The 25,794-nt window shown below is 36.6% G+C and overlaps 1 protein-coding gene across 6 annotated transcripts in view; it reads left to right on the top strand.

Annotated features, from left to right (window-relative positions):
• Window positions 1-25,794, top strand: part of KIZ (kizuna centrosomal protein) — a 234,001-nt gene that overhangs the window by 76,742 nt on the left and 131,465 nt on the right. For all 6 annotated transcript variants that reach the window (XM_043989452.1, XM_043989450.1, XM_043989451.1 and 3 more), the window contains 2 exons: window positions 15,630-16,284; window positions 16,869-17,175. In XM_043989452.1, coding sequence (XP_043845387.1) covers window positions 15,630-16,284; window positions 16,869-17,175 — 962 coding nt within the window. The remainder of the gene's footprint in view (window positions 1-15,629; window positions 16,285-16,868; window positions 17,176-25,794) is intronic.

Below are 25,794 nucleotides of genomic sequence, written 5' to 3'. Positions count from 1 at the left end.
TAGTTGCTTTAATTTCTTTTACAGTGGTGGTACATGCACCCTTTTCATTTTTGATTCTGGTAATTTTCTTTTTTAAAATCAAACTAACTACTCACTGGTTTATTTTAATATTGCTTTTGTTTGTTTCATATAACCAGTTCCAAATTTTATGTATTAGTCCAATGGACTTTTTTTTTAACATTCAGTTTTATTATTCTCTCCTCTGATTTTCAGGATTTACATTTTGGTGTTTAGTTGGGGTTTTTTAATTTGTTTTTTCTCTAGTTTTGTTTTTTAGTTTCATGCCCAATTTATTGATCTGCTCTTTTTTATTTATGTAAGCATTTTTGAGGTATAAAATTTCCCCTATGTAATGCTTTGGTTGCATCCTACAAATTCTGGTATATTGTCTCATTATTGTCATTATCTTTATTGAAATCATTGATCATTTCTATGATTGTTTTCTTAGACTCACAGATTCTTTAAGATTAGATTATTTACTTTTCAAATTTTTAATCTGTGCTTCCAAAACCTTTATTAAATATAATTTTTTATTGCATTATGGTCTGAAAAGGATGCACTTAATTTTTCTGTTTTTCTTTATTTGTTTGTGAGGTCTTTATGTCCTACTATATGGTCAGTTTTTGTGAAGGTGCCAAATCTGAGAAAAAAGTATATTCCTTTTTATTTTCATTCAGTTTTTTTCAGAGGTCTAGCATATCTAAATTTTCTAAAATTCCATTCATCTCTTAAAATTTCTTTTTTGTTTTATGGTTAAATGTATCTATTGGGGGGTGGTGGTGCAGATAAGTTGCCATTTCCTTCTCCAGCTCATTTTATCTATGAGGAAACTGAGACAGATTTCTTTCTTATACCAGATTTGACACTCTATTCACTGTGCCACCTAGCTGCCCAATAGATTCTGGTCCAGCCCCTTATTTTAACTCTGTGTGTCTTTCTGTTTCAAGTGTGTTTCTTATAAACAACATATTGTTGGATTCTGGTTTCTAATCCATTTTGCTGTCATCTTCCATTATATGGGTAATTTTATCTCATTCACATTCATATTTATGATATCTGTGTATTTCCCCCTCCATCCTATTTTATTCTCTTTATCCTTCACTCCATGACTTTTTTCAACCATTCTTTCCTCAATAGTCTGTTTTGATTCTGCAGACTGCCTCCATTAATCTTTTTTCTCTCTTATCACCATCCCTTCCCCCCTTCTCTTAGCCCCTTCTTTTATTTCTTTGTTGTATTGTATAAAGAGGGATTTCTATAACATACTGATTACATGTGTATATGTGTGTATATTTTCCTTTCGGACTGTTTAAATGAGAGTGAGATTCAAGTTTGCCCCCTTCTCTGCCACTCCTATTTTCTCTACCACTATAAAAAAGTCTTCCATGTGCACCTTTTTTATGTGAATCTCTTATGATTTCTCTTTCTTGTTTACCTTTTTATGTTTCTCATGAGTCTTGTGTTTGAAAGTCAGATTTTCTATTCATCTCTAATCTTTTCATTAGGAATGCCTGAAAGTCATCTATTTTTCCCCTTGACAGATTATAGTAAAGTTTCCCCTGATAGATTTATAGTAAAGATTTATAGGTTATTCTCGGTTGTAATTCTTATTCCTTTGCCTTCCAGAATATCATATTCTGAGCCCTCCACTCCTTTACTATGGTAACTGCTAAATCTTGTGTGAGCTTGATTTTGGCTCTGTGTATTTCAATAATTTCTTTCCGGCTGCTTTCAGTATTTTCTCTTTGACTTGGGAGCTCTGGAATTTGGCTACAGTATCCCTAAGAGTTGTCATTTTGGGATTTCTTGCAGTAAACAATTGGTCAATTCTTTTAGTTTCTGTTTTGCCCTCTGATTCTAAGATATCAGGGCAGTTTTCCTTTATAATTTCTTGAAATACAATGTCTAGGTTCTTTTTTTAATCATGGCTTTCAGGTGGTCCAATAATTCTTAAATTGTCTCTTCATTCTATTATCCTGTTAGTTGTTTTTCTGATCAAATATTTCACATTTTCTTCTATTCTTTCATTCTTTTGTCTTTGATTTATTGTTTATTGATGTCTCATGAAGTCATTAATGTACATTTGCCCAATTCTAATTTTTAAGGAACTATTTTGTTCTGTGATGTTTTATACCCTTTTTTCCCGTCTTGCCAATTCTGCTTTTTTATGAGTTCTTTTCTTCAGTGAGATTTTTTACCTTTTTAAATACCATTTTCCATGTTTTAAGGTGTTATTTTTTATTTTTCTTGCAGGGCAGTGAGCATTAAGTGACTTGCCGAGGGTCACACAGCTAGTAAGTGTCAAGTGTCTAAGTTCAAATTTGAACTCAGGTCCTCCTGAATCCAGGGCAGGTGCTTTATCCACTGCGCCACCTAGCTGCCCTGCAACGTGTTATTTTCTTTATTATTTTAATGACTCTTTTACCAGCTGTTTTTATTCTCTTTTCATAATTTTTTTTATATTGCTCATCCCCCCCCCCCCAATTTTTCTTCTACTTCTCTTATTTATTTATTTATTTGTTTGTTTTTTGCTGAGGAAATTGGTGTTAAATGACTTGCCCAGGGTCACACAGCTAGTAAGTGTGTAAAGTGCCTGAGGCCGGATTTGAACTCAGGTCCTTCTGAATCCAGGGCCAGTGCTCTATCCACTGTGCCACCTAGCTGCCCTGCTCTTATTTTTTTAAATGAATTTTTTTTCTCTTTTATTTTTTTAAAGCTCTTCTAGGAATTTTTGTTGGCCTGTGCTCAAGCTGCATTTTTTTTCTTTTGAGGCTTTACTTGTAGAGTTTTTCACATCCATTGTCTTCTGAGTTTGTGTCACAGTAATAGTCTCTTATGGTCAGGTTCTTTTTGTTGTTGTTTGCTCATTTTTCCAGCCTATTGATTGGCTTTGAACTTTACGTTAGAGTTGGACTCTTCTTACTTCTGCAGAGAGGGGGAAGGTGGTCACTGTTCCAAGCTTAGATTTTTTCACACTGCTGTTTTTACAGCTAGTTCTGAGGGTCTGTAAGTTTTTAGTACTTCTAAGGTGATATGATATGGGAAGAAGTTTGGTTACTGGTCTCCTGATCTGCATTTTGGCTCTTACCCAGGAAGGGTCCCTGCTCCCTTGTAACTGCAAGTACTAGTTCTCCTCTACACCTTGGGACTAACTGTAACATCTAGGGCCTCTGCTCCCTTACTGTCTTTTTATATTTGTTTTTAATATCTCTGTGTCTTAGTAAGTTGTCAATTTTTGTAAAAGTTCCATGTGTCTGAGAAACATGTATACTCTTTTGCAATACCATTTAGAAGATTACCATATCTTTTATCTCTGATTTCTCCAGAAATGTGTTCTGTTACATATTTTTGTCTTTTTTAAATCTTTCTTTTAGATTTACTCAAAATAGAGAGGAATAATGAAGTCTTCTGTCACTGTTGTATTATTCTTTGTGTCTTTTTGTAGCTCAGATAATTTTGCTTGATGAATTTGGATGCTATAGCATCTGAAGCATATAAAATTATTACTCAAATTGGTTTGTTATCTATGGTAATTTTTAGCATAATGTAGTTTCCTTGTTAAACCCTTTTTATTTTTTGAATGTTTTAACATTAATTTTTTCCCTCCCTCTATCCATTTCTTCTCCACCCATTGAGAAGGCCATTATACATATGTAATCATGCAAAACATATTTCTATATTATCCATGTTGCAAAAAACAAACAAAAACAAAGAGCACAGGAGTTCCGTGTAATCTCTTTCTGACCAGTTGTCCAACCCCCTTATAGTCTCTATGTGGTGAGAGGTGGTGAAATTTCTGATTTTGCTCTTCCTATCAATACCACCTCCAGGGCCCACAGCTGTTGTTGTTACCATGTGTGCTCTTGGCCAACCCTGACTCCAAGTGTCACAGACCTCTCCTTTCGACCCTTTAAATTGTCTCGGACTATAAAAATGTCTCATCCTGACATTTTGTTAGCTATACTACTCCAGAACTCAATTTGATAGGTTATTTTGGAGGGGAGTTTTTTGGAGGGGGATGTTTGGAGAGTTTGGGTTGAGTGCTCCCTCTACTCTGCTATCTTGGCTCTTCTCTTTGTTTTTTATATGTGTTTTCTTTTACGTAACAGATTGTAGGGGTCCGTTATCTTATCCAATATGTCACTTTTTTCATTTTATTGTTTTGTTTAATTCATTCACATTTAATGGTATGAGAGTTAGGTTTATATTTTCCTCCATCTGTCTCTAATACTGATTTTATTTTTCAAGTTATGACCCGCTCCCCTTCTGCTGTAAACGCAGTATGTTTCTTTAGTTACTTTATATAATCAATCTTAAAAGTTGACCTATTCCTATTGGTTCACTTCCCTTCACCCATAAGCCCCTCCTCTCATTTGTTATCCCTTTCCCTTTGGAGTTTTACTTATTCGTACCATTTTCTCTATTTTATCTGGTTACATAATTCTTACCCCCTCCCTTTTTTCCTTTCTATTAGTCAAGTAGATTCCCCCTTCTTCTTCATTTACCCTTCAACTATTCTTATTCTTTAGTTTTTAAAATTTCATTTTCTGTGCCTTTTTCAGGAAAGGATTTCTCTCATTCTTCATTATCCGTCTTCTATTTCTGTCTACTTTATACCGTCATTTTTCTGGTTTATGACCCCTAAAATCACCTCGACACTCTGTTTTCTGTATTCCTCATGTAATCAAAACTTCCAAGATTCTAGATTTTCTCTTCTAGGTAGGTTTTTTTTTTTGAGGTAATAAACATTTTTATTTATAGTTTGGGGTTGCAATTTTTATCCCTCTCTCCCTACCCTTCCCCCTCCCCGAGGCAGTAAGCAATCAGATATGGGTTATATATGTATGATTATATAAAACATTCTAGGTAGTTTTTGCCACTTGTTTGTAGAGCTTGCCTGACTGATTTCACTCTTTTGTGCCTCACTCCCAGAATAATGTCAATTCTTAAAGATATCAGAAAGGACATTGCCCTATGATAGAGCCCATCCCCTACCTCAACCCTGCTCATACACATCTCTGTTTATACATTGTACTCCTGGTCTCTGTCCTTCTCTGGTTACATTTTTCCTCATTTACATAAAAATCTCCTTCCTTTGTTTATACACTCCAACTTCCCCAGGTGTAGGTGCCCCAAGGAGTTCTTTCTTCCTCAGTCAAGGTAGAACAAGTGAACTTTTGAAGCACCAAATCCCCCAGACTATATCTAGAATAAAATATCCATCTCCCTTCACAAAACATCTCTTTTTACCCATAGGCACATTCAATAGTGGAACTCCCTCCCATTACCAAAGCGAGACCTCCTTCCTTTTTCTTTCTTTTTAAATTCTTCCCCCCTCCTCCTCACCCACTCTCCTGAAGGCTCTTTTCTTACTGAGGCCATGGGTTACCTTCTCTTCATTGCTAGCCCTCATTTTTACCTGGGCACATGATACATTCCTCTTTATCCCTCTCCTTCCGTCCTCTCCTTTCACATACTCTTTCACATTGCTTCTTTGTTACTGACAGTCCATCTTCTCTGATTTATGGTTAAGCTCAGATTTATGGGGTAGGTCAGCCTGGCACAGGGAATAAAGTGCTGGGCCTGGAGTCAGAGAAGACCTGAGTTCAAATGTGTCCTCAGACATACTGGGCAAGTCACTCAACCTCTTTGCCTCATTTTCCTCATCTGTAAAAAAGTGATAATAATAGCACCTACCTCCTAGGGTTATTGTGAGGATCAGATGAGATAATAATTGTAAAAAGTTTAAGGGGCAGGTAGGTGGTGCAGTGGATAAAGCACTGGCCCTGGATTGAGGAGGACCTGAGTTTAAATCCGGCCTCAGACACTTGACACTTACTGGCTGTGTGACCCTGGGCAAGTCACTTAACCCAACCCTCATTGCCCCACACAAAAAAATAATAATAATTTAAAAATAGTTTAGCACAGTGCCTAGCACATAGTAAGCACTATATAAATGTTAGTTATTATTATTTTCATTGTCATCATCACCTACCTCCTCCTCATTATTTGGATGAGACTTGCCATTGCAGATTGCAGTTTTTCTTTTTCTAGTCTGCCCATTATTTTTGCTGTGCAGACCACATAATTGTGGTCTCATAATTTTCATTTCTCTTTTGAACTACTAAGGCATAGTATCTTGTGGTTCTATGGTCTTCTTCCATTCCACAGGGTTCTTTGTCTCATCAATTGTTGGATCATTTCTCTTTGTTTTACAGAGTTTATGCATAGATGCCTGAACTTATTTACTAGATCTGGAGGCCATATTTCCTTTTTTTGTTAATGTTTTCTCTATTGATTTATCTGCTTATCCACAAGACTTTTGGAGTTTTCTTCTTCCTGAGATCTTTGGTCATTTTTGCTTGCCCTCTTGTTTTCTACTATTGTTTGCTTTAATAATAGTTTTCTTGGGGGTTGGATCTCAAAACTTCTCAGCTTCCTCCCACACTGAGAAATTAAGGATTCATCAGCCTAGATCTTTGCTCCAAGTGACTTTTGGATCAACAGAATTAATCCCGTATGGTTGATGAGTCCTTTCCTTCAAGTGGTGTGGAGAGCAATGCAATATCCCTTCCCCAACCCATATCCCCACAACACACACATCATGTCTTATCTTGCTGTCTCTGTTCCTTGGTTCTCTGGCCAGGGACCAACAATTGAAAGAGCTGCCATGCTCATGCTACAGGATTGTCTGCTTTGGCATGATCAGTTTAGAGGATTGCAGCTCTCGTGCCATGGGTTTTTTGTCCTGGCACTAGTATTCCAAAGCTTTGCAGTACTGGTGCTACTCATTGCCTACCAGGCACCAGCATTTCCAAGGGGATGTAGGACAGGGTTGTGGGGTTGTATTTTGTTAAACACTGGTTTGTTAGGTCTTTGCTTCTGCTACTGAAGCCTTGAAGCTGGTAGTATGGGAGGTACGAGAAGGGTTCTGAGTGAGCTCAAGGTCAATGAGTGTCAATTCACATTTTGTTGTTTTTATCTTTTTTTTTTTTTTTGGATTCTGGGTGTTCTCAACCAAGGAGGCAACTGAAGTGCTTTATCTTTGGCATATAATTTGTGTTTTTGAGAGGTTTGAGAGGTTGTGAGTATCAAAGAAAATCTCTAGTCCTCCCTTCTTATTGCTTGTGTGACCTGCAAGTCCCTGAACAAGGTAATTTCTGTTGTCATTCTTTCAGTGGTTTTGAAGTATGAAGAGGAAAGGTACCTTAGTGGAAAAGAGCCTTTTATGTACTGCTTTATCATAATAAACAAAAGGCACAATCAGAACTTATATTTTCTATATCTTTTAGTAAGTTGCAAATTGGTAAGTATAGCTTATAGTGACATGGAGATGACCCTATGTTCCCAGAAACTATTCCAGTGAAACATGAACTTTGACTGGTTCTACAATACTAGAAAATATTTGAGTGTTTCCCCATTAATTTACTGAGTTTTCTTTATGAGGACAACCCCAGCTTAGTGTAGTGTGATTCATCATCTGTAGGCTGACCATTGGGTGCTGGATTATTTTGACCATAGCAACATATTAAAAAAAAATGGCCCTCAGTGTTGTGATGCACTTTTCTACTTCTAAAGTGATGTGGCAGAAAAAGGGCAAAAGATGCTAAGAATTACACAGTGTTTAGACCATTTATAAACTTTAGTTTTACTATTGGTACTCTTAATGTAAGGTCTACTAACCAGTGAGTGGACTTACTAATGGAGGAGTTGAATCACATCAATCTTGACAATCTCATTGTAAATTAAGTTATAGGAAACAATGAAGTTGCAATTTAATGGATGAATGGGTCACATGTATTCCTTGGAGAAAGGCAAGAAAGTTTTAATATATTCCCAGGGGCAAAAAGAAGTCAGATTTCATGGGATATTTGCTCATCTCATATTGCAATACTAATAAGTATTTATAAAAACACTATTGTAAAAACAACTGCTTATGAACCATTATCAGTTGATGAGGATCAAGAAGTTGAGAAATTCTATATAAAGAGCCTTATAAAATGTTTCTAATTAAATCAGCATACATTCTGAGACTCACTGACTTCACTGAAAAGTAGTGAAAAAATGAAAATGTTAAGAAACCTATAAGAGTAGCCATGGACTTATAAACTGTGCAGAAACATCATGCATCATGAGCACTTTCTTTCAGAAAAGTATTTGTAGGCATTATACAGTAGTGACCACTAAATAATAATAAAAATGGAGATTATATTTTGATAAGAAAAAACATTATTGATTTGGAAGATACTCATCAATTAGCTGTCTGTAAATAATGAGACCACCAACTTGTTAGATAAAAGATCTGTTGAAGTAATCAGCAAGGAAAATGGGAAATGAGCAGCAGATATGGGGACATCTGTTATGCAAAGGTACTATAAAGTTTAACTACCATAAATCTATTTCCACTGCAAGAGGACATAAGTAACTTGGTCTGCAACCATTTGATTTACTTGTCAGAGAAAGATGGTGACTAAAGGAAACACTGATTTAGAATTTTGAACTTGTATCAAAATCTTAATAAGGATTATAGAGGATTCTGAGCAATAGCATCCCATAAAAGCAGAGAAACAGTAGAGGGTAAAACCAGTTTAATAAACCTTGCCAATAGATTCAACTCAGCTCAGTCAACCTAAAGGCACTAAAGGATGAAAACAGAACAATTAATAGAAAAAAATGGAAAATAATTTTGATTACAATTAGAAACTATTTTCACTATCAAGGACAGTAGAACCACACTTGAACCCTGGAATTACAGTCCCAGTTGTATATATAGGGAAGGTAAAAATGACACTAAGAACAATAATGAGAAAAGCAGACAGATCAGACTAAGTACATATAGAAGAGATCCATGATGGAACAGACATAATTTTGAGAGCACTGAGAGGTCAATAGGTGAGATACCTAAGGAAGGGGACAATACCAAAGATATGGGGGGGAAAATCTCGGACTTATTTAATACCAAAAAAAGGTGACCAGTAAAATATGAATAACTGTCAACCAAATGCCTTCTCTCTCACACATAAATCTACATGTCATCTATATGGACAAATCAAGGATACTCTCAGTGAGCTTATAATTAGGGAACAAGCATGCTTTCTTTCACAAGTTACATTCAAATGATTGACCATATCTTTACTATTTCGTACCTGGAATAAACAGAATTTAATTGTGGCTTGCCACTGTCTGATATTACAAATAATAAGGATCATAGGATTGATTGCGAGTGACTAGAGGGGCTACTATAATATCAGAGAGGGTCGGTTATAGGTAATATTACTACTTGACAAATGCATATAATATAGGGTGGTTTACATAAAATTTGCTTTAGATCAGGGTTTCTTAAACTTTTTTCCACATGTGACCCCTTTTCGGCCGAGAAATTTTTACATGAGCCAAGTTGTATATTACGTATATAAAATAGGTATATAAATCAAACACTGTCAAATTTTTCACAACCTCCACATTCAGTAATGTGACTCCATATGGGATTGTGACCCACAGTTTAAGAAGCTTTGCTTTAGATAATATTAATGTGTGTGTGTGTGTGTGTGCGTGTGTGTGTGTGTGTGTGTGTGTGTGTGTGTGTGTATGTAAGGATAGGGTTGTTTAGTTATTCAGTCATGTCTGAGTTTTTGTGACCCCATGGACCATAGCATGGTAAAACTGTCCATGGGGTTTTCTTGGCAAAGATACTAGAGTGTTTTGACATTTCCTTCTCCAGCCCATTTTTACAGATGAGAAAAATGGGGTAAATAGGGTTGTGACTTGCCCAGAGTCACAGCTAGTAAGCATCTGAGGACAGATTTGAACTCAGGAAGATGAATCTTCCTGAGTCCAAGCCTGATGCTCTATCCACCATGTCATCTAGCTGCCCTACATTAATAGCAATTGCTATATTAGTAGCAAATAAAAGACTTGGCAGGGTTGGTTTTACTCTGTATGGAAAGGCAACTTGAAACATCTCATAGCATAGTACAGTCATCTCATATTGCAATGCTCAATTTATTTATTTCTTTTTAAATTTTCAAAATTTCCTGTTTATGATTATTTGAATATGCTTTTTGTTTCTACTTTTTAAAATTGCATATTAATTTCACTATGCATATTATTTCACTATTTTCCTCTTTTTTCCCATTTTGTTCATGTATATTTTCAGAGAACTGCAAAGTTGGACCCACTCATTATAACATTGGAAAGAGGCCTCCCTGAGTTCAAAGTTTTAAAATGAGATTTCTTCCTATCTACTTCAGTTCTTTCATTTTATAACAAATATCTCTTCAAGTGAGTGATTAATTGATAATTCACATCTACTTACTAAAGAGAGGAAAAGGAAACCCATGCAGGAAACTTTCACGTCCCAAAGAGATTTGTTAAAGGACATTTATTATAGCTGGCTGGAGATAGGAGTGGGATCATTCTGGCCTCCAAATCTATTTCCATATTGAAGCAGTGGTAAATTCCTCATATTGTAGTGTTTTGGCAGTTCTAAAGATAACTTCCTCCCTTTTCTTCTTTGTAGAGGAAAAGTACTACCTCTACATGTGCCATATATGCTTCCTGCTACTTTGTTGTTACTGTTGTTGCCTTTTGGGGGCAGGAAATTTCAAGTTGTTAACTGGTGGGGAACAAAGTATTATCTGCTACCTTTGCTGGGCAAGTCTCTTAACCTGTTTGCCTAGGAGGCAGTTAGGTGGCTCAGTGGATAGAGCCCTGGCCTTGGAGTCAGGAAGACCTTAATTCAAATGTGGCCTCAGATATGTAGTAGCTATGTGACTCTGGACAAGTCATTTAACCTTGTTTGTCTCAGTTCCTTACCTATAAAATGAACTGGAAGAATGAAATGGCAAACCACTCCAGTATCTTTGCCAAGAAAACCCCAAATGGGGTCACAGAGGGTCAAACACAACTGAAATAACTCAACAACAACACGTAAATAATGCCAGGTGCTATGAAGCCTACTGGACCCAGATGGACACTTTATCTTTAGGCTTATTGTTGGGAAAAGAGGGGAAGCCTTCATGACTGGTTATAGAGATGAAAGCAAAAGGTGAGAGTCAATTAACACTTATAGAATACTTGCCAATTTTTGGCAAATGCCCAGAGAATGGCCTTGAATTATTTTGCGAAGTCCATCTGGGATTCTGCATAAGAAATGCTTTCACAGATTCCAAAGGGGAATAAATTTCTCATACACAAGCTCCTAACAAAGGAATAAAGGCTTTATTTATCAATTTAGTTATTTGTGTATATATACTTATTTTCAATAGCAAGCAATATTAATACATCTTCATTTCTCAAGGTGATAAATGATAGCATTTGCAGTTACAAGAACCTAAGAAGCGAAACCATATCCTTAGATAATAAGGAACAGAGAACCAGAGAAAATATTATAAGCATTGCACAAGTTAAAATTTTGTTGGCCTTCCTCAATTGCTTTAGCTACATCTCAGAAGTTATGGCATATAGTCTCATTATTATTGTTTTCTTTCACATAGTTTGCACAATTCCTCCAATTTTGATGATAACAATAAACATTTATTAAGCAGTTACTATATATTAAGCATTGTAAAGAATTTATTTGAGGTTTTTATGCCTCAGCGAGCACTGGCCTGGGGCTCCACAAAATGCATGGTGCCCCACCCACTGGTTGTAGCTATTGCCAGGGCTCTGGCACCTCACATCATCACCACTCCGCCGATGCCTACATGGGCCTGGCAAAATTATAATGATTGGAAGCCTAGTGAGGGCAGTCATGTGACTGTCAGAGTGGCCATCCCATTGGCTGGGACCGTGTGGGGTGTTTTTCTAGGTTTGGGGGAGGAGAATTGGGCATTCTAGGTGGAAGCTGGAAAGTGACAGGCGTTCTGCTGTGTATTTTCAGCTGATTCCTGGGCGGTGGTATTTTTCAGGTATTATAATTTTCCTTTCCCCATTTTTATTTCATTTCCCTTGATCCTACTGATCCTCTTTGTGTTTTTTTTTTTTAAGTTCGTTCTTGTTAAAATAAATCTTGTTCTGTTTTGAGGGAGGCTGCCAGTTTCCTTCCTTGCCCCAATATTGCGGCAAGCCGCTTAGCTAGCACTCCCCAATTAAAAATTGGTCCCTACAGCATTATGCTAAGCACTGGGGATACAAATAAGAAAAACAAAGTTGCTGCTTTTAAGGAGTTTACAATCAAAAGGAATGGCGGGCTGGTGGAGTATGTGCAAAAGGAAGCTGAAAAGGGAAGGGGGAATGCCAGAGAGTACCTAGTGAGGGGACCTAATAAAGAGATGGTAGAGTTGAAAGCAAACAGAGCAGCAAGTGGCAAATGAAGAGGTGTCTGGGATTTTGAACCCTCTATGAAGGGAGACTATGGGAGGAGGGTTTTCTGCTCCACCCTCTAGTCATCCAATCATAAAAGCAGAAGCCACCAAAGAAGGGGACTGATGAGGCAGTAAAGCTGAAACAATCTACATAGAGATAAATTTCTTTGTGCTTAGTTTATACTTAGTGGAGCATGATGAAGATAATGATGTAGTTGAAACCAAGTAGAGAAGCTGGTGGCAAATTAACCCATTTCTCTCTGAAAGGAGGGCTTGCCTTTTTCAGTAATATTCCTCAGGTAATACTGTCTGATTATGGGTGATTAGAATATTTTAATTTTCAAAGATTGAAAGGAAAACTATCCAAGGGAAAATGGAGTGGATTGTAGAGGCCATGAGCAGGCTACAACATATTGCAAACAGAAACTTGCATAGAAGTAGTGTAGTATAAGATATTTCCATCAAAAAGAGTATAATTGAAAGAAGACAAATGGGGTGGCAATGTGGCAAGCATGAGGAATAAGTGATAGACCCACCTTGATTCATTGTTATATGTTTGATATTTAGAGAGCATGAGAAAAACCTTAAGTAGGTTGGGTGGACCTTCTGTGGGGAAATTATGGACATGAGACTCACAAAATGGTCAGATATAAATGGATTGTAATCTGTCTTATTGGAGGAAATGCTCATTTCAGTGCTATTTTAGAAGCATTTGGATTTTGGAGAGTTTCTACCTCTCAAGGTTTTTTGTGAAGATTAAAAGTAAAATATATAAAGCTCTATGTAAGCCTTAAAGGGCTTTATAAATGTTACTAGTGTTATGTTGTTTCAGACCGAAATATAAAATTAAAAATTATTTTAGAGCAGAGATTCTTATAACCTGGGGGCCATGAACTTATATTTTCAAATATTTTGATAACCATTTTTCTATACAGTTGATTTCCTTTGTAATCCTATGTATTTTATGCCTTTAAGAATTATTCTGAAATGAATTCCATAGGTTTCACCATACTGCCAAAGGGATCCATGAGATAAAAGTTAAGAACTGGGGCAGCTAGGTGGCGCAGTAGATAGAGCACCGGCCCTGAAGTCAGGAGTACCTGAGTTCAAATCCAGCCTCAGACACTTAACACTTACTAGCTGTGTGACCCTGGGCAAGTCACTTAACCCCAGTTGCCTCACTAAAAAAAAAAAAAAAGTTAAGAGCTGTTCTGTAGTCATTTTTAAACGTGTTTTAACATGTGTTTAAAAATACTAAAATTTTTTTGAAAGGAAGATTTAAAAATAACCATAGAACTTTTGATGTAGAATATTCATTTGTAGTTTGTAGCTTTTTTTGAAATTAAACAAAAGAAATTTAAGTACCATCGGAAACCAAAAATTTGATCTTCCCTCTAGTCATAAGTATGAATCCAAACTCTATATGACAGGTTATGACTGAGAATGATTATTTTAATTTTAAGTATTGTCATACTAAGTATTGTCTTACTAAGTGGGATATGCCTGCTACCCTTCAATGTCCTTCTTTGGAAAGGTCTAGGGAGAAACAAAGCATGTGGGAGCTTAGGAGGAATTTCCTACTACATGGCTCTGATGTGATCAAAACCACACCAAAATCCTCATTTTCATTTGTAGCCTGATGCTGTGCAAAGTCATGTAAATCCTGTTGCATCACCAATAAATGCAAATAGCTGCTAAAGTATTGCTATAAGAAACCAGTGACTTATGAAGAATGAGTTGGTTTGATTCTAATTGTAAGTGGAACAGTATATGTATCCCTTAATCAACAGATATAATGAAAGTTAAACTGAATTTGGAGCCAGAAGATCTGGTTTCAGGTCTCACGTGTCCTTTTTAGTGCTATTTTTACGTTGTACAAATTGCTTAATTTCTTTTGAACTCTTTTGGCTTGGGGTGGGAGGAGGAGGAAGGTTAGTTGAGTAGATCACTATACTTTCTTTCAGATCCATGTGTTGTAATTCTATGAAAAGTTTGATAATTAGTTTCTATCTTGGTCTGCTCAACGTTGAATGAATAACTAAGACTTTTGTCTTTCTCAGCCTGTCCCAGTTCTCCTCAGTACTATGCCCTTTGGAACCATTTTGTATGAAAAGTATATTTAATAGATTGACTAACATGGCTTCATAATTTGAAGCAGTATGCTCTTGTTTAGATCCCTCAATAATGATTAGATACGGTCTTAATTTATTAATAGAAGGAGTTTCCTTAGTATCATTTTTGTCTCTTAATTTTTGTACCTTTTTATTAACTTGTATTTTTTTACATTGGATTATTTTGTTTTGATTCATATTTAGAATTGTTTATTTTAGTTTTAACTATGAGGATGAATTTTAGAAAGAAAGAGCCTGGCATAAACAGAGTTCTAATTTTATTAGTATTGCTGATTCATGTGTGTGACTTTGTATTCAATTCCTCCATCTATAAAATATGAATAACTTACTATATGACCCCGATCAAATAATTCAACTTTTTTAAAAAGGAAAAAATATTTCATTGGAATTATTTGTGAATTAGTTGATTTGTAAATTACTTTAAAATGCTCAGGCAAAAGGTGTTAGTATTTGCAATTTAAATAGGAGTCATGGGCAGCTAGGTGGCACAGTGGATAAAGCACCAGCCCTGGATTCAGGAGGACCTGAGTTCAAATCCGGCCTCAGACACTTGACACTTACTAGCTGTGTGACCCTGGGTGAGTCACTTAATCCTCATTGCCCCCACAAAAAAAAAACAAATAAATAATGAAATAAAATAAATTCATAAATAGGAGTCATAATTGTTATGAACTATAGACCTATAGTTTTAAACAGGTTCTCCAAAAATGCTTATTAAATTTTATAATACAAGGTGTTCTGAAGGTCTTAGTACAGTTTTAAGCTTTTCTAATAGCAATTATTATTGTTATTATGTAATTGATAATAATAGCTGTTACTTAAACTATTACATCCTAAAACTGCATTAAGACTTAGCAGACACCCTATGTTACACATAATAAAAAATATATGTACTTTAAACACCATTTTGGGTCACTATTTTAATCTTCTTTAGAAAATGTAAATTTCATGGTTTTTAACCAATACTTCTATTTTATGCAACTGACTTCTTTACAGTGAAATTTTATAGAATATTTTCCTTTTCCTGTATGGTTGTTTTTTGGTTTGTTTTTTGTTTGTTTGTGAAGCAGCATGTTTTTTAATGTGACATGTACTAATTTAAATATTCCTATAATATAACTTAAAATATTGCTTTCTGAAAAGAACTCAGTCATTTTATACAAGATGCGTTTAACTTTAAACTTCTTTTTAGGTGATGCAAGTTGTGAAGCCGGCAGGAGTTAATACAGGGACAGCCATGTCAAGAGGATTGTATCATCCAGCAACAATCTTTATGGGCCGCCAAATGTCAGCCATCTCAAGCACTGGAGATTTCAGTACACAGTGGAAATCTTCCCAGCCCACAAAGAGCTTTTCAATTTCTGACCCACATTCATGCCAACAGACAGCAGAGAGAAGTAATGTGACAGACAGCTGTGGAGTACAAATGAATAGTGATACACAGTGCTTAAATAAGTCTGACAAAATAGAAGGAAAGACATCTCTCCAGATTGGTGAGAAAATGCCAGTCACATCCACAGTATTGTCTGAGGTTGAACAAACTCATTGCTTAGAGATAGTAAGCAACACAAATAATGGCAAGAATCATTTACCCGAAAGCAAAAAGTCTGCAAAACTCAATTCTCTGTTACAGGAAAGATTAAGTCCAGAGAACAGAACCACTGATTTAAAGGGTGACAGTTCTTACAGATCAGAGGGATCAGAAGAAGGAATAGTGTCACAGGAACATATTAAAAAAAAGAAAGAAAGAAAGAAGCAGCCAGTTCCATTGGTACCTGTCCCTGAATTTTGTCCCTCTCAAAATGCACATTTAGAAGAAAATCACCGTGCTTTGGAAACATACTCAGGTTAGAATTTACATGTCTTCTTTTTTGCACTAGACTGGGTATAGTGAAGACCAGAGTAAGCTTTATAATTGTATTTCTGTCATCAAGGAAAGAGGCCAGAAGTAGACAATTTGCTGTAATTGATATTGTGCTGGTCTTGGACTCAGATAGATCTGAGTTTAGATCTGTGTCCATCAATTAGCTGTGTGACCTTGGGCAAGTCACTTAACTTCCTCTACCTTTAGTTTCCTTGTCTTCAAAGTTGCCCACTGGACTCAAGAGGTCAAAGACAATCATGTTTGTAAAGCACTTTGCAAGCTTACATACATTTCAGCTATTGTTATTATACCAATTTAGTTCTATTGATTTTTAATGTGTACATTTAAGTGAAAATATTCATTGCCCAATTTTAAAGTTGCCCCATTTTACCTATGATATTCTAAAATACATATATACACTCATATGTACTGTATGCAGAAATGAAATTTAAAATGCTGGGATAAATTTTTCTTATTACTTATAATTAACTGCTCTGTATGAGGTGGAAGATCTTAACTCCCTTGATGTTGGTGAAAAACAGCCTCCTCATTCATTGTCTCTTATAGATCATCACCAAGACCTGAAAAATCAGAGACCCACCAAACATATGCAGGAGCATGAAGAGGAAAGTTTAAGCAGTAACAGTGGCCTTACTGTTTCTGTGAGTGAAGATGATCCAATTATCAATACTACAGAACTACACCCAAATCTGGGTAACAGAGTTGACGAAGTAGATGGAATAGAGGCCTTAAAACTAATCCATGCTGAGGAAGAGAAAGATACCCTATCTGCTGAAAAAAATAATTGTATTTTGCAAACTATAAGCTCTCATGCCTCGGAAAAGGAATCCTCAGCTAATTCACCAACAAGAGAGTAAGCCATTCAATTTTTTCCTGTTCTGTTTTTAATTGTAGACATTTTTTGGAGACCATCCCACTGGGAATGTATTACTGAACACAGCCATGAATATGTAAGTTCCTTGGTCCTCATAAGTAGTCTTTTCTCTAAAGGCTAATTTCTTTTGTTATGAAATAGCTTTAAGAAATATGAATATTGTGGAATCATAGTGGTTGACAGTTGATAGCATTTATATCTAAATAATACCTCGTTAATTCACAAATCTTTCTTTTCTCCTTATTTTAGAAGATAAGAATCTATTTTGCAATTATGATGAAGTAGACCAGGTTTTTCAGATAGCTAACTTTTCTGGGAACCCAATTGAATAACTAAAAACCTTGTACACAACAAATTTGCATAATGGTTTATTCTTTTATTAGTGCTTTCTATAGCTGTTATGTCAGCATATTTGTTTGGTGGCCTACCAGATGTTTATGTTTATCCATGCAAGTTGTCCATTTTAGAGTGTGAATTTGAAAGGACAGATAAATAATTCATGTTATATAGTAACTAATATGTACCCTTGGGCACTTAAGTTCAAATTGATGAGACCATACCTGAAATATTTTTACAATGATTTATTTTGGGTATTAAATTAAGATAATAGATAGGAAGAGTCAGCATTTTTAAGTTGAATAGATTGTTTACTCAGAAAACTGAATAAATTCCAAAGTATAATAATAACTCTTTTAGAGCAGAAAGAAAGAATAGCTTAGAAATAATCTAGTTCCAACTTCATACATCACTGATAAGGAAACAAAGCCACAGAAAGATGAAGTGGCCAGTATAACTAATTAATGATAGAGTTCAGATTAGAAACCAGGCTTCCCAATTCATAATGAAGTCCTTCATTTTATCTTTCTTCAAGAACTGTTATTAATAATAAATTTACTTAATGTTTTTGATTGGCTTAGCATATTTACCATCATTATTCAAATCATACTGGAGTATTGATTAGATTAAGGTTGGTTCAGACCTAGAAGAGGAAGTAGGTAGAAACTCTTTACCACACAACTTCCTATATAAAGGGGACTAGCCAGAGCATAGTAGAAACTTAATAATTGCCTATGCTTGTGGTTTCCAAAACATCTGAAGTAGTTATTTCCAGTGTTAAGCAAAATTGTGAGTTTAGTAACTGGAGAGATAGTTAATGCCCCATTGTTGGTGGTTTTTAAGCAGAATCTGTTTTGCCACAAGTATCATTTAGGGGTAATTCTTGTTAAGATACAGCTTGGGGCAGCTAGGTGGCGCAGTGGATAGAGCACTGGCCCTGGAGTCAGGAGGACCTGAGTTCAAATCTGGCCTCAGACACTTAACACTTACTAGCTGTGTGACCCTGGGCAAGTCACTTAACCCCAATTGCCTCACCAAAAAAAAAAAAAAAAGATACAGCTTGAAGGGGCAGCTAGGTGGCACAATGGATAAAGCACCGGCCCTGGATTCAGGAGTACCTGATTTCAAATCTGGCTTCAGATACTTGACACTAGCTTTGTGACCCTGGGCAAGTCACTTAACCCTCATTGCCCCACAAAAAAAATAAAATAAAATAATTACTTAAAAAAAAAAAGATACAGCTTGAGTGCTGCTAAAATATTTTAAATGACAGTAACTATATTTTATCATATCATTAATACAGTTATTTTAAAATTTTGCTTCCTATTACTTTGTGATAAATTTGAATCAGAAATACATGTTTCTCATCCTTTTAAAAAAAGATATAGGGGGCAGCTAGATGGTGCAGTGGTTAAAGCGCTGGCCCTGGATTCAGGAGTACCTGAGTTCAAATCCAGCCTCAGACACTTAATACTTACTAGCTGTGTGACCCTGGGCAAGTCACTTAACCCCCATTGCCCCGCAAAAAAAAAAGATATAAGGGGGCAGCTAGATGGTGCAGTGGATAAAGTACCGACCCTGGATTCAGGAGTACCCAAGTTCAAATCTGGCCTCAGACACTTGACACTTACTAGCTGTGTGACCTTGGGCAAGTCACTTAACCCCCATTACCCCACAAAATAAACAAAATCAAAAACAAAACAAAAAACAAAAAAATATATAGCTTGAATAAAATAACAGTTTCCTTCTAACATCAAGATTCTATGGTGCTGTTATTGCTCCTTCCAGTATATTAATTGCCCATAGGTGTAAAGTTTACTATTATAGTACAGTATACCTTTAGGCAAGCAATTGAAAAAATAAGAGTCTATCAGAAAGCAGGAGATACTTGAAGTACATATGAAGACTGTATTTCTTTTCTCTTTCTTTTGTGATCTCATTCAGTACTACAACTTCAACTTTCCCTTTAATAAAGATGACTCTCAAATTTATATTTCTAGTCATAACCTTTCATTTGGGTTCTAGTCCCATATTTTTAGCTTCAGAATTAGTCATCTAGGGATATACCTTTTGGCACCTCAAACTCAGTGTGTTTAAAATTGAACTTATTAAAAAAATAAATTAAAAAATTGAACTTATCACACTCCTAAAACCCTTCCAAAAAATATCCACTGTTCCTTTTGATCTCCCTGTTGTTACCACCATAATTTTTTTTTTAATTTACGGGGCAATGGGGGTTATGTGTCAAGCATTTGAAGCTGAATTTGAACTCAGGTCCTCCTGAATTCAGGGCCGGTGCTTTATCCACTGCGCCACCTAGCTGCCCCCTACCATACTTTTGATCACCTCTGCTTCAGTCATTTTTTTACTTCTGCCCTTAGCCAACTCTCCACATCCATTTAGTTGCCAAGTCTTGTCTCAACTTTTTTAATATATCTTACACATCTCTTTTTTGCATCATCAATGCCACTATCTTAATTAAGGGCCTTATATCTCACCTAGAACATTGTAATGCCATCAGGTTACCCTATCTACAGGCTCCCCCTTACAATGTATTGCTATAAAATTAATTTTTCTAATGCACAATTCTGAACACATCACTCCTCTTATCAAAAAGCTTCAATGATTGGGGCAGCTAGGTGGCGCAATGGATAAAGCACCAGCCCTGGATTCAGGAGTACCTGCGTTCAAATCCAGCCTCAGACACTTGACACTTACTAGCTGTGTGACCCTGGGCAAGTCACTTAACCCCCATTGCCCCGCAAAAAAAAAAAAAAGGCGCTTTAATGACTTCTCACTTTTCTTTTTGTTTTTTTGTAGGGGCAGTGAGGGTTAAGTGACTTGCCCAGGGTCACACAGCTAGTATGTGCAAAGTGTCTGAGGCTGGATTTGAACTCAGGTCCTCCTGAATCCAGGGCTGGTGCTTTTATCCACTGTGCCACCTAGCTGCCCCAACTTCTCACTTTTCATAGAATAAAGTAAAAACTCTTTAAGTTGCCATTGAAGGCCTTTAATAGTTTGATACTAATCTACATTTCCTTTCAAATAATCCTATAGTACAACTAATCCAGACTACTCATTGTTTTCTAACTACAACTAGCACTTTCTGACATCATTGTCTCCATTCATGCCATGCCTGAAATTTCCTACCCTCCACATTTCTGCTGGATTTCAACCATTTTTGCTTGTTGAAATCCTGTTTATCCTTCAAGATATATTTCTGCCCTCTTGACAATTTCTCTCCTGATCCTCCTAGCCAGAGGCTGGAAAGCTCATAGCACTTTATGCCTCTTCTCTTGACTTTCAGTCTCTTTTGTGTTATATTTAGTTACAAACTATTTTAACTTTTCTATTACCTCCCTATACATAGTAGGTACAGAAACCTTAACCTTAGAAAGCTCTCGATCTAATAGGTGAGATGAGTGAAATTATATAAACAACTTAAATATGTGTATCATATCTCCGTTAGTAAATAGTATTCCATTGATAAGAGTCATAGGGATGAGTTGCAGTAGGAAGAAAAAATTATACTGTGAAAATAAACTTAAATAGGAATGAAAATAACTAATACTATGCAAATAAGCCCCATAAAAGAGGAATCTAAGAATTGTAGAATAAAAGATGGAGGAGTTGCAACACTGGAGAGATAAAGAAAGATTGTGGGGGTTGAGTTTCCCTCAACCCAAAAGTTTAAAGTCCCTGTACCTTATGCTCTCTGGATGAGAGGGACAGTCAACTATTCCTTCTCCACTTTCCCATCTACCTTCACTGTTCTCTCAAAACCCCACCTATGTCAGGTTTATTTTTAGTTGTTAAGTCATTCAGTCCTGTACAACTTTTCATGACCTTGTGGACCATGGCACACCAGGTCCTTCTATCCTCCACTATTGTACAAGTTCGTATTTGTTGTTTTTGTGATACTATCTATCTTATCTTCTGCCATCCCCTTTTCCTTTTGCCTTCAATCTTTCCCAACATCAGGGTCTTTTCTAATGAGTCCTGTCTTCTCATTATGTGACCCAAGATTTTAAGCTTCAGCTTCAGTATTTGACTTTCCAATGAATAGCCTGAATTTATACTTTAGGAAGATCAATTTGACAACTCAGTGGAGGATAGGCTAGAGTGGGCAGAGACTTAAAGTAGAGAAACCAAACAGCAGGCTGTTGCCATAGTCTAGGCATGAGGTGATGAGGGCCCTGCACCACAGTGGTGGTAGTGTCAGAAGAGAGAAGGGGATGTCTAACAGAGATGTTTCAAAGGCAAAATTGTCAAGACTTGGCTACTTGGGTATGCTTTGTTATAGTGTGGACTGAGTTGTGTCAAGAAAATTTCTAAGTCCGATGAAGGAAAGAAACAGCAAAGTCTCTAAGCTGTGGAAAATAGGTTTATTGAGAGAGGGTACCAGTATCACAATAAAGCCAGTTAGTCAGGGGTAGGACCTGAAAGACCTCAAGCTTGGGGTTCAACAGGGTTTTATACTCCTGCAGGGCTTAAATGCTTATATACCATACTAATTTTAGACGAACTCCTTCCAAATTACAATGCACCACGGTTGATCATCCAGACTTTCTCTCAATTTGCAGTCCATATACATGGAGGACTGTAGATTGTACAGCCAAAACCACTTGCTTGCTATTAGTGAGGAATATCTCAATCAGCAAAAACAATAATTGCGAAACAATACTGTGATGCAAAGGATGATGGCTAGAAGCTACAGATGATGGCTAGAGATGGTTTCTAGCAAGACTTGATCATCTGACCTTGGCTAATCAGAACAGCATTGCTAATCAGAATAGCATAGCATTGCTGTTCAGAATCTGAATAGCATTGCATAGGGGATTGGAATTAGCTCTCCTGGTATCTTTTTTACCTAATATTGACTTAATCTACTAATAAAATAAAATATCTAATTATAGTAAATCGCAGTTTTTTGTTGATATACTAATTATTACTATAATTAAATCTCTTATAACTAAGGGGTGTGGAAAATCTCACTCACAGTTGCAGTGGTTAAGATGGAATTAAGTTGGATGTTGAGCTTTGACAGTGTAGGTAAAACATGAATTAGCAGGCTGCACTGCTGATTGATTCCCATAGGACTTTGTCTACTGTTCCATAAAAACCTTTTCACCCTGGAAGCTCAGTCTGTCCTGGACTACTTCTCACATTGGAAGTACCATGAGCCCCTGTGCCCTTCCTTCTTCCGATTGATTCTTGCCAGAGGCTCCATTTTAATTTGGAGGTCCAGACCAACCATGTCTTAATTCCTCTCCAGTGTGTGTTGCTAACTTTCTCTACTGTGCCCCAATACCTTTTCTTAAATGGGCCTAATAATGGTGGTTAAACCTGAACTTCAAATTGAGTATATCTAATAGTAAACTTATAATCTCATCCATTTATTTGACTCTTTCCTCCTTTTCACTTTCCATGTCAAATCCGTTGCCAAATCTTAGGGCTTCTGTCTTCACATTATCTTTTCTTTCTAGTCCTACTTCTCTCATTCCATGCCCCATTGCTCACTTTTCAATGTTATATATATTTTTAAAAATAATTTTATTTATTATGAACTTGATAAACAGTGACCAACATGAACATTTCTATACAAAAAAAAAGAACAGAAAAAAGATATATGAAACCATGAGTCTCTGTTCATATGCCTTTAGAAATAACAACAAAAAGTATATGTAGCCTTTAAAAGTTCTGAGGATACCCATAAATCAGATCCCTAAGTTAGGCTACATCTGCCCGTTAGGGCTTCTAGGGTATTCCTGGGGTATTGGGAGGATATATTTTTCTAGGCGTGTAGGTTGCACAGTAGACAGTGCATTGGACTTGGAGTCAGGAAGACCTAGGTTCAAATCCTACCCCTGTTACTTTATTAGCTATGTGACCACTAGGCAAGTCGCTTACCTTTATAAGTTCCAGTTTCTTGAAAATGGATATAAAACACCGACTTCCTAGGGTTGTTGTGAAGATCAAATGAAATAATGTATGGAAAGCACTTTGAAAACCACAAACCCCTAAATTAAATGATAGCTATTATTTCTCCAGGTGACCATTCTCTTTTGCCAAAGCCAATTCCATGTGTACTTATTCCCATCCCTTCCGATTGTCTTCAGAATCAATCTCGCTCTTTCTCAAATGTTAACCCTTTCCCCATCAATTGGTTCCTTTCCTACTATTTGCAAATATGCCCAAGTTTTTCCATTTCTTCAAAAACCTTCCCTATCATGCCCTCAAGCTATTGTCTCTCCTTCCTTTCTCAGCCAAATCCCATGAAAAAGTTGCCTACACTTGCTGCCTTCACCTCCTCTCTTCTCATTCCTCAATTCTTTGTAGCCTGGATTTTAACATTGTCACTCAACTGAAACTGCTCTCTCCAAAGTTACCATTGATTGTGAGTATTGACCTGTTGTGTAGACTGATCTGATAGAAGTGACTCCACATTTTACCATTCATTGACCTGCCTATATCCTGGAAAATTCCTGTCTACCAAACAACTAGATTGGTTGGCTACATTTAGGGTTTAGGAATGCAAGGTTAACAAACTGTCAGTTTAGCAAACTTCATCTAATCTAGGTGTATAAAATTAGCAAATTTCTCTAATCACAGTGTCCTTGTAGTTGATAAGGAGGGGATCACAGTCAAGATCACCTGTTGGTTGACTGCTTCTAATAACCCCTTCCCACTTAGTCCCTGTGAATCTGCCCAGCAACAACAAGGGCAGAAACCCAGGAGAGCTGGACTCTAGATTGAGGTACACAGCCCACTGTGTACCTGAGCCCACTGGTTTGTCCCATTGAGTCTGAAGGGGCAGGAAGCCACACATACTTAGATAAGTCTGTGAGCAATAAACTGCCTGGTTGATCCTTTGAGTGCTTATGTTCCTTCTCAGTACCCTCTCACCCATGACCCTCTCACAGTGATCTCTTTTTTTTTCCATAAAAGTATTTTATTATTTTCCAGTTACATGTAGAGATAGTTTGCAACATTTGGGTTTTTTTTGTTTTGTTTTGTTTTGTTTTGTTTTAGTGAGGCAATTGGGGTTAAGTGACTTGCCCAGGGTCACACAGCTAGTAAGTGTTAAGTGTTTGAGGTCGGATTTGAACTCAAGTACTTCTGAATCCAGGGCTGGTACTCTATCCATTGTGCCACCTAACTGCCCCCAACATTTGTTTTTATAAGATTTCTAGTTTCAATTTTTTCTCCCTCCCTCACTTCCCTTCCCCCCTCCCCAAGACAGCTAGCAATCCAATATAGGTTATATATGTACAGTCACATTAAACATATTTCTGCATTAATCATGCTGTCCAAGAAGAATCAGAGCAAAAAGGAAAAAAAGAAAAACAGAAAAAAATATATAGATAGTATGGTTCAATCTGCATCTAGATTCCGTAGTTCTTTTTTTCTTTTCTGGATTTGGAGAGCATTTTCCATCATGAGTCCTTTGGAACTATCTTGGCCCATTGTATTGCTAAGAAGAGTCAAATCCATCACATTTGATCAACACACAATGTTGTTGATACTGTGTACAATGTTCTCCTGGTTCTGCTCACTTCACTCAGCAACTCAGTGATCTCTTAATTGGTAAACCTGTTGGTCTTTTCTTAATCCTAATCCTAATCTACCTGCTGGGTCTGGTGGTGTTGACCAGCCTCTCTTTGTAGATATAGATACTCTTTTATTTTCTGCTTTTTTGTGACACTCTTGTCTCTTGGTTTACTTCTTTCTGATGTGACCGTTCCTCCTGATTTTCTTTTGCTGATCATCCACATCATGACCCACTCCTAGTTGAGGGTATTCCCCAAGATTATATTCTGAGTTTTCTTCTACCACTATACTTTTTCTTGGTAACCTCATCAATTTCTATGGTTATACTTATCATTTCTCTGCACATGACTCCTAGACCTAAATATCTAGCTCCAGTCTCTTCCCTGATCTTCATTCCCATTTCACCCGTTGTCTGTTGGATGTTTCAAACTGGATTTCCTCTACACATCTGAAACTCAGCATCTCTAAAACTGGATTCCTTATCTTTTCTCATAAACCTTCCCATCTTATAAACTTGTCTATTTCTTTAAAAGACATAATTATCCTTGTAGTGTATCTCCTTATACTCCCTCACCCCATATATTCATTCAGTTGCCACATCTTGTTGTTTCTACCTTCACATCTCTTGCAAGTGAACCATTCTCTCCAGTCACACATCATCACATCATCACTAAGGTTCAGGCCCTCATCACTTCTCACATTATTGTCACA

This window comes from Dromiciops gliroides, chromosome 2 (assembly GCF_019393635.1).
Source record: "Dromiciops gliroides isolate mDroGli1 chromosome 2, mDroGli1.pri, whole genome shotgun sequence".
Taxonomy (NCBI): Eukaryota; Metazoa; Chordata; class Mammalia; order Microbiotheria; family Microbiotheriidae; genus Dromiciops; species Dromiciops gliroides.
The sequence above is the reverse complement of the archived record's forward strand: the minus strand, read 5'-3'. Positions and strand labels throughout refer to the sequence as shown.